This window comes from Stylophora pistillata, chromosome 1 (genome assembly GCF_964205215.1).
Source record: "Stylophora pistillata chromosome 1, jaStyPist1.2, whole genome shotgun sequence".
Classification (NCBI taxonomy): domain Eukaryota; kingdom Metazoa; phylum Cnidaria; class Anthozoa; order Scleractinia; family Pocilloporidae; genus Stylophora; species Stylophora pistillata.
This window is the reverse complement of record NC_142519.1, coordinates 12,833,381-12,843,075: the sequence shown is the minus strand read 5'-3', so window position 1 is coordinate 12,843,075 and position 9,695 is coordinate 12,833,381. Positions and strand designations below refer to the sequence as shown.

General features: G+C 40.9%; 2 protein-coding genes across 2 annotated transcripts; both read right to left on the bottom strand.

The window, feature by feature from the left end:
* Positions 1-677: 677 nt before the first annotated feature.
* Positions 678-9,259, bottom strand: LOC111323804 (uncharacterized). The gene is given in 9 exon segments (XM_088728845.1): positions 678-2,237; positions 2,550-3,180; positions 5,257-5,436; positions 5,439-5,967; positions 5,969-6,214; positions 6,217-7,389; positions 7,392-7,717; positions 7,720-8,524; positions 9,176-9,259. Coding segments are annotated over 9 exon segments (4,482 nt in total). The 3' UTR covers positions 678-1,729.
* LOC148741278 (uncharacterized) lies at positions 3,071-5,225 on the bottom strand. Its single transcript, XM_088737800.1, has 2 exons — positions 3,823-5,225; positions 3,071-3,686 (listed from the first exon to the last, which is right to left on the bottom strand). The coding sequence occupies exons 1-2, from the start codon at positions 4,150-4,152 to the stop codon at positions 3,489-3,491; spliced, it is 528 nt and encodes a 175-aa protein (XP_088593926.1). The 5' UTR covers positions 4,153-5,225; the 3' UTR covers positions 3,071-3,488.
* Positions 9,260-9,695: the final 436 nt, after the last annotated feature.

Below are 9,695 nucleotides of genomic sequence, written 5' to 3'. Positions count from 1 at the left end.
ATTTTCGCCTGCAACAAGTGCTTAAAATAAAAAAAAAAAAAAAAAAAACAAGAGAAAGCTACTTCCTTTGGGTCGGTAAACTCCCATACATCTGGACATAGCTGGCAGGTACAACCATGCATCAATTTCAACACATCCTAGCAAGACGAATAACATCTTTCGTTGTTAATACATTTATTTAGCAAACATTGGATCAACAAACTCATCAGCCTACAAAGGAATAAAGGGTGTAAGTTTAATTAAAAACTGGCGCCGCGTCAATGTCACTGGGCTTCTTACAAGCGCGATCGAGGTGTTAAACCCAGGAATGCCGACGAACAACAAAACATTTGAGTGTCAATTGCGGGATTTAAGATTACGTCAGATGACCCGATCACTCGGTTGTGACGGTTGAAAAAGCGCGAAAAACTCTATCCCAACTGAGAAAAATCCGCTTGATGTCCAGTTATTTGATAAATTACCAACTCTCGCTAAGCGTATTCGGCACCTTCCTTTCAGTTAAAAAAATCTAAATATGCAGCTTTGGATAGTAAAAACTCTAAACAATCATACTTCTGACTGCGCCACTGCTTTGTTTCTCATAACTAGGTGATAACATCATCAGTTTCCACGTCTTCAATTTTTTTTTAAAACCTAATGAAAGGGAACTACAGACAAAAGCAACAGTAGACCAGAAAAACAGCTTGAGAATGTAACATTCTTTTCCATACTTAAGTCTATACATTTTAACAAGCCAGTCTAAGACATGCTCAATGCTTCAGCAATCTTTGATATGTAACTTAATATAATAATATTTAACGAGGGAGCCCAACTCGCTATAGCGGTTTTCAGTGGGGCCCTCATTAACTAATTAGTTAAATTAATTTAACTTATTACCTTAACTGATAAAATAATAATAGTAATAACAATAATATTAAATAAAATAAAATGTGTTTATAAATAAATTTAAAAAGAGTCAAAATCTTAAAATCGATAACTGATTGAAATATCAAAGTTTAAAATTCATCAAAATCTTTTAAAAAAGTTTTTAGCTTGGATTTAAAAATAGATAACAGATGTTTTTTTCAAATCAGTTGGAAGACTATTCCAGTCTTTCGCATCTTGATAAATAAATGTTTGTTTACCCCAGTTAGTTCGAGGAAGGGGTAAACGAAGATCATTGGAACATCTTGTGTTATATGAATGGACAGCTTGATTTTTGATAAAATTAAAGTTAAATTCAGTTTCCCCGATCAGACATTTGTGGATTGCAATGCAGCGATGAAAAAACCTTCTTGCGGAGAACGACTTGAGATCTAAACTCCTCTGTGCTTCGGTTGACGAGCCTCGAGATGGGAGCCCCAGCAGAATTTTAGCAGCTTTATTCTGTAATTCTGACATTATAGTGTCATTATTCTTGTTCCCCCATATAACATCTCCGTAGTCAAAAAGAGGGAGGATTAGGGTATTATACAAGGTAACTCTAGTTTGTAGTGGCAATACATTCCTGATTCTCTTGATTAGGCCGATCCTTTGATTAATCTTCGTGCTGATAGCATCGACATGATCTTCCACATTGCTGATCACATCATTTACGCAATACAGCTGATGCACGGGTTTCTTTACCCACAGCCGCGGGTATACGCTTCAACTGACTTTCAAAATAAGTAAACTTTTACAAAAAATGTCTGACCTCAAAATACCAATAGAACAAAAGCCGTTTCAATACTGGCTGCTACAATTATGAATGTCACGCAGTCAATGACCGCCTTTCCTCAAGGCACTGTTCTATCTCTTCATGACCAAACAATTTTGCACATTCAGTTGGTGTACGGCCTTCTTTATCCATGGCATTTAAATCTGCCCCATTATCCAGCACCAAGCGGACTTCCTCCGTGTAACCAGAGCCTGCAGACACATGCAGCGGTGTATCGTCACCAACGTCAGACGCATTGACATCGCTTCCAGCATCAATTAAGACCCGCACGACTTCTACCTTGCCAAGTGCAGCAGCGGTGTGTAAGGGAATGCCGCCTTCAGAATCCTTTGATTCAACACTCGCCCAGTGCTCCAGAAGCAAACTGACCGTGGATACGTCACTAAAAGCAGAGGCGATATGGAGAGGAGTGCTTCCTTCACTGTCTTTGGCCTCTAAATCCGCTCCTTTTCTAACCAGTTGAAGCGCACAGCAGTTCTGATGAAACACTGTGCAGATATGAAGGGGAGTGCATCCTTTGTCGTCTTTAGCCTCAAGATTGCTGAAAACAAATTATTCAGATGGGAGCATAATGTAAAAATTTTCCCATTTAATATCATAAAACGAACTTGAATGGCACTTCACTGAACTTAAGATCACATAAATTTACAACGTAACCTTTTATCTTTCACACACGCTCTGGTGTTCCTTCCGCTGTCTTTAAAACGATATCACCCAGAATAGGAGCAGTTTTTCAATTTGATATAAGGGAGCCACGGTATACAAAAAAACAGTGTGGCTTAGACTGTCACTTCAAAAACAGAAGAAAATGAAAATGTGTAACATTCCAAACAATTAAAAACCGGTGTTATACCTTTTGTAATTAATCACGACTGAAACAGCTTCCCAGCTCCCTGAAAAGCAACCCACGTGCAGAGGCGTGCTTCCTTTAGAATCAACAGCTCCAGGATCAGCGCCATGCTTCAGCAAGCCTTTTGTCATAACCACGTTATTTTCCTGTAGGGCAAGATGCAGAGGGGTATTACCGAGCTCATCAATAGCGTTGACTTGCCCTCCATGCAGTAGGACTTTGTCAATAGAATTGGTACTGCAGAAACAGAACCTGCTCATTAAGTGTAGACATGTTCTTCCTAGCAGATTGGAAGCCTTAAACTCGCCCCCATATTCAATAAAAAGATCGAAAACTTTTTCTAAACTATATTCTGAGACAGCAATATGCAGAGGTGTGTTCCCCAGGTTATCCCTGCGATGAATGTCAACACCTGCTTTCAAAAGAAGCTTCATGGCATCAAGTGTTGACTTGTTTTCTGAAAAACAAGCACGATGAAGGGGAGTGAAACCGTTTACATTCACGGCATTAACATCTCCACCGTTATTTACAATTTTCTTGAGAAGTCTTGGCAAGTTTACTGTGAAATGTAATGGTGTGTTTCCATCTATATCCGTAAGCTGAACGTTACTTCCCTGCTTCAGAAGAACTTTGGCTACTTTCTCTAAAGCGGGACTGTGACGAAAAACGTATCATTCTGTAAAACCTTTTTACAACAGTATCTCGAATTTATGCACTTTGAATAACATATGTGTATTAAATATTAGAAAAATCTAGCCAACGACCGCCGAGAAAATGCAACTTTTGCGTTGCGAAATCGCCCTTCCGCCATATTGCTGTTGAATAAATGAGCGGCAGGACATCGGTAACGCGTCAAAGCGTAGTGACGTCATCCAATCAAGACAACTCGAAGGCAAGAGAGCTTGTAGGGCAAAATCACTGTCTTCAAGCGAAAGTGATCGATCATCTAGTTACTGCACCATTCCCTCGATAGCTTCCCTTGAAAGTGATGTGAACAGTACTTTTCCTGATGAAAGAAACAATGTAATTGAGGAATTTGATTTCCTTTTCCTGTAGGCGATCTTCAAGTCTACTTCGGTTTTCGTCTCCCACAAACTTGCACGCGTCGCAACTCTGGTGGAGGTATAAGTGAGTCTCTTCCTAAAATGACGAAAATGGAGCATTTAATGATATAATTTGACTCAAATACGTTGGAATTCCTTGACTTGGCCATGTGTTGTTTATATGTACTGACACGATCGCGTGTGTTCGCATGCAAAATCTCTCTTGTTTTTACCTGGTAATCTATTGTTTCCTTGGCGGGAAACGAAGCCGCAAGCTCATCTGCTTCGAAATGAGAAATGGCAATCTCAGCGGTGGAATTTCCCGTTAACTCCGAAGATACTTCTCGATCCCCAGAAGCATCGTTATTCAAAGAACCAGAATCGGCAATGATTTGGGACCCGTTCGCGAAATCTGACGATGTAGATGTCGGTAGCTGCATGCAGAGATCACATAAGATCAATATTAATAGACATCGGTATTGTTTTATAGAAGACAGCTTATAGTAGAGAAAGCAACGTACAGCTGTGTACGTATAATGAGTTAAAATCAAACAGTTGAACATCACAATAACCTTTTTATCAAGTTCACTGTAGATACCATCAGTGACGTTTTATGCCGTGTTCCGCTGTGGATGCACTTCGCGTTCATGGTTTATCTCTATTACAGGATTTGCCGGGCAGAGTGACATCGCTGTCTTCGAATGAAAAATCTCCTTCATAGTCTATATAGATCAATTAATATTATAAATATTATGAACATTTGATAAATACGAAATTTGAATTTTGCTGGACGGTCACGTCTTTGCATTCTAATGAATGCGACTAACACCTCCACTTTGACAAACTGTCGAAGAACTTTTTAGAAAGATTTCCAGAATACTATACTACAAGTTACAATAAACCAACGAATAACGAATAGTGAATGAAAGCTTGGAAAATTATACAGTTTATGTGTTGTTAAGATATTTCCTACAGGTGTGGAATAGTTGAGAAAAATTGATTAGAAAAGTCGACTCACCATGCGTGATCCTTCGATGAAGTACTTGAGGTTTTCTCGTAATTACCGCGGCTTTCTCTCAAACTTTTCCAGTTAGTTGGCACTGATCCTGGTAACAATCTTCTCAATGCCCCTTTTAAATGGCATGCTCTTGAAAAACACGATTCTAAAAAATGCTCAGAAACAACAAACCGGCCTTCGGGATCGAAGTTTTTTCTGTGAAGTCTGACAAAGTTCTTCCACTTCGCAGCAAGGGTTTTGTTAACTGGGAAGTCGTGTAGAGAGATTCCATCTTGTGGATTTGATCTATTGCTGCATCCCTGCACAACACATCGAGGCGAAGGCATTGTGATATGCCAGCTTAAAATTATAATCGTAAGATTCGAACTTTTCGCGTTTATTACTCTTATAAAACCATGGAAATAACACTCATGGCTTTGACAACTTTATGTCTTGGTTGATTGGATGACGTCTCTACCGGTTTCCCCATACCTCCTCGGCCAGATTCAGTACATTCCAATCGGATTCAACAGCCTCGAAAAAGATCGTCCAAAAGATACTACTTACCGTAGGAATTTAAACTCAAAAATCGATACAGTTATTCCTTGACGTTTTGAGATCCCAAACACAAAATTTCATTGCGATCGGAGAAACTGACGTTTTTCGTCACAGTCCCGCTTTAAGCCGACAGCAACAGCAACTAGAAAAGGAGTCTGCCCTTTATGGTTAACCGCCATGATATCTGCGCCCCTCTCAGCAAGTCGTTGCACGATCTCTGGGGTTCCTCTAGCTGCTGCTCTGTGAAGAGGAGTGTCTCCATTGTTGTCCTTTACCTCAATGTCCAGCCCTGATCCAAAATATGATTCAGAGCAGTGACATTCCCCGATGTTGCAGCGAAATGTAAAACTGTTCGACCAGTTACTTTATCAACAACATGCAGGTCGCAACCACTCTCAAGAAACGCTTCTATTAAGTGCTTGTCCAAGAGATAACTTTCTGCTATCGCTCCTAAAATTGTTTGCCCATTAGGAGGTGTGGCATTCACGTCGCCTTCATGATGAATAAGAGATTCGACGGCCTCTCTGCAACCATACTTTGCTGCTAGGAGGAGGGCGGTTCTTCCTTTTATGTCTTCAGCACCAACATCGATTCTATTTTGCGCCAAAATTTCACAGCTTCCAAATTGTCCTCCGGCAGCAGCAAAATACAAGGGTTTCCAACCCCACATGTCAGCTGAATGAACATTTGCACCATGTTCAATCAATAACTCAACGGAACTTGCGCAGCCTTCGTAAGCGGCAGCATGAAGAGGCGACCGATCTTCCTTGTCCAGGGATGTCAAGTCCGCTCCTTGCTCAAGGAGCCACTCAATAACAGAACTTTGTGTTACCATCTTTTGCGGCAAAATGCAACGGCGTCTCACCATTTATATCTCGTAAATTTAATTCGGCTCCATGGTTCACAAAAAGCTCAAATGTTTCCCTCGTGGCTATTAACGGGAAATAGTAAAGGGGAGATCTTCCATATTCATCAGTAGACTTGACGCTGCAACCATGATCCAAAAGAGTTCTGATAAGGCTGGTCAGTCCTTCAGTCTCTGATTCCAAGAACTGCATACTTTTTAGAGCATGAAAAGGAAGGGATATTTGTCCTTTGTATGAACATTACTTCCATGACGTATCAAAAGCTCGACCATGGGTAAACGACCAACACCTACTGCTTCAATTAAGGCCGCACTACCCGACGAGTTTTTGGCCTCCACATTCACACCGTATTCCAATAACAGTTTTGCAGCATCCAAACTATTTGAACTTGCGGCTGCATGTAAGGGCGTCGATTTCTCTCCATAAGATTTCTCTTCAGGACATGCACCGTAGTGAAGCAATGTCTTGACAAGTCGAGTATTATCGTGTTGAGCGGCATAATAAAGTGGAGAAAAATACCAGTTAGCATCATGAACGTTTGGTTCACAGCCAAGTTCCAGAAAAAGTTCAGCTACTTTATCTAAATTCGCAGAACAAGCTATCTGAAGGGGCGTTTCAGACCTGCCATTCTTGATGTTGATGTCGGCACCGTACTCCATTAGGAGCTTCACAAGTTCCATCGCACGAATGGGTGCTGCGGACTGTAGAAGGATAGAAAGCGCAGTATCCCCTCTTTCATCCCTTGCATTGACATCCGCACCTTTCTCCAAAAGACGGGGAATAGAAAGATATTCTCTTTTGGAAAGGGCTGATATTAGTGGAGTTTTGTCATCTTCCACCTTGACGAGGTTAACGCCATTATCAGAGAGCAGTTGGGCAAGATCCGCATCGTTGGCAGCAAGGTCTGCAAGAGTGCTAATATCAATGCCGTCTCTCTTACAGGCGGACTTGATGGCACCACGTTTGATCAGAAGTTTTGCTACTTCGATGTGCTTCGCAAACAAGGCATGATTCAATGGCGAAATACAGTCCTCTGGATTGTACTCGTCTTCCTCATCTCCTTCGCCATCTTCACTCTCACCGTCACTATTGTCACATTCCATTTCTGTAATTTGTGTTGCAATACCGCAATTTATGTTAGCTCCTTTATCTAGCAGTAAAACGACTGTGTCGTAATGGCCACCCCCAGCCGCTGCGGTCAGGAGTGTCATACAACATCTATATCCTGTATCAATTGCAGAGAATCCTCTTTCCATAACGAGTTGCAACACATTTGTGAGCCCTTCTTTGGCAGCTTACATGAACACATCCTCCTCCCCAAGGACAAGTTCGTTTGTGGATCTCATTCTTAAATCTCAATTTTGGCTGATCAAAACCCCCAAGCAGCATCCCCACGCCCATTGTAAAGAGCGTCCAACAAAGGAGAGTAACCTGCCTCGTCGGCTGCATTAATATCGGCATCTTGATCTAAGAGAAAGGTTATTGTGTCAGATAGGCCCTTTCCAGCAGCTGCATGTAATGGGGTTTTGTAAAAGTAATTTCTTGCGTGAATGTCGGCTCCCTGCTCCACAAGTAAACGAACTAACTCAAGACTGGTTGCTAAGTGAAGAACTGTATCCCCGTTACTCGTCCTGCCAAATACACTGCAATTGCTTTGCAGAATGAGTTTAACTACATCTACGTGTCCACCTTCCACAGCATGGCGAAGGGAAGCCTTCCTGCTTCATCGTTAACAACACTGAAATCACACCCATTTTTCAACAGCAATTTGATTGTTTTAAGGTGGCCATTTTTTACTGCTAATGTAAAAGGAATCATAAAAATGCAATTGGCAATCTTTACATTAGCACCATGCTCTAAAAGGAGACGGACTGCCTCTGTGTGACCGTTTTTAGCCGCAAGGTGCATCCCTGAGGATTCCTTATGATCTACCTTTGAAACATTACATCCGAGCTGTATTAGTCGAAGAATATTTTCTGATTTACCACCCATCGCAGCGTGATGTAATGCAGTGAACCCTCTATTATCTTCGAGCTCTAGTGATGCTCCTCTTTCAACAAGAAACTCTACAACATCTACCTCATTAAAGCTGGCCGCCAACATAAGAGGTGTTTCTCTCAGGGCGAGATAATCAGGCATCCTGAAATTGACATCCTCTCCGCACTCAAGTAGTCTTCTAACATGCTCAACTTGTCCCCTTTTCTCAGCCAAATGTAAAAGTGATTGGCCTTGGAAATGCTTGATAACTTTTTCCACAAACTCGCTAATCTGTCGATGATCTTTCGAGTCACGCTGCCTCAAGACGGTGTAAATGGATTTGCCAGCGAAGCGTGATGCATTCCAGCCAATCTTAATGCTAAACGCTATTACACTGTCAAGCTTATCTATACTATAATTCAAGATTGCGCTAACTGTATCGACATTTTCCCTTATGCAGGCTGACTGCAGGCAGCTCAGGCCACTGTCTTTGTCAGGAGTACTCAGATAACTAAAAGCCAAACTCTTCAAAGGGATCTAGAAAAAGACATATCGATTATGTTGTAAGCTCGTAAATTTTAATCACAATCACTGCACAATAAAACTGGCATGAAAAGAACAACAACAACAACAGTATCAACAAGGGTCCGAAAGGGAGGAATAGCGTCGACTTGACAAGTTGTCAAATCCGCTCTTTCAGTTAGTCTTTTTTTTTGTAAAAGAGAGCAGAGGAAAATTCAATCGTTAGGTCGAAAAAAGCAGTGTGTTCCGATGGTCGCGCTCAACAACCAGCTTGTTGTAGGAAAGTACTGAGCGAACCTAACACAACAGTCAAAGGTCAGCACATGTGCCAACTTTGTAATGACAAACTGGCGTGCTTTCAGGGTGTCAGAATCAAGTTGTCATCAAACACATATGCCATTGCTAAATTGACTGTGTTTTAAAAGCATATAACTTTTTTGGTAAAGCTCAAAACAGAATGGTGATTCAACCCGTACTTATATGAGCTTTGTGTTTGAAAAGTCCCAAATTTTCTTTTCCCTTACATTTTTTTAAGAGATTTCTAGGAACGTTTCAAAATTTCTTTCACTTATTTTCCGTGACAATGCTTGTTTCTTATGTTTTCCTTTGTCGTTTTGCGCAGGAAATTGGCGACCGGCCGGTAAGAATTGATAGCCTCGCGCATGCCTGACGTTTGACCACTGTGTTCCTTAATGTTCTGTCGTCGGTCATGTCGGTATTTATCCCCTGCTGATTAGTTCCCTTGTCCATCTTTAATTGTTTCACTAATCAAAATTCAATGATTGCCGGATACCCAGATTACCTATCAAGATTGTCGCATGCACTTTTCCCACAACCTTTCAGCAAACAGCTGCATATACCCGTCCTTTGATTAATTTAGCACTAAGTAACTAGAGGGGAACTAAAGCATCTCAGTTCTCCTGACAGTACTATATAATTACTAAATCATTTGTTAAAATCCTGAGAATAATGGAAATGATCCACAGCCTAAGAAGCTTAATTGTTTAAAGAATTCTCCTTGTCAGCATCACAGAGAATGTAGAGAAAAGAGTATGACAAGTATCTGTTCTGAGTTTAGGGAGTAAAGGCTCATGAATATATTGAAATATTTCTATGTTGCCAAAAAGGCACAGTATCTAGAATGATATGCCCCATGATAAAAGGTCACATTTTTAACCTTAAAAAA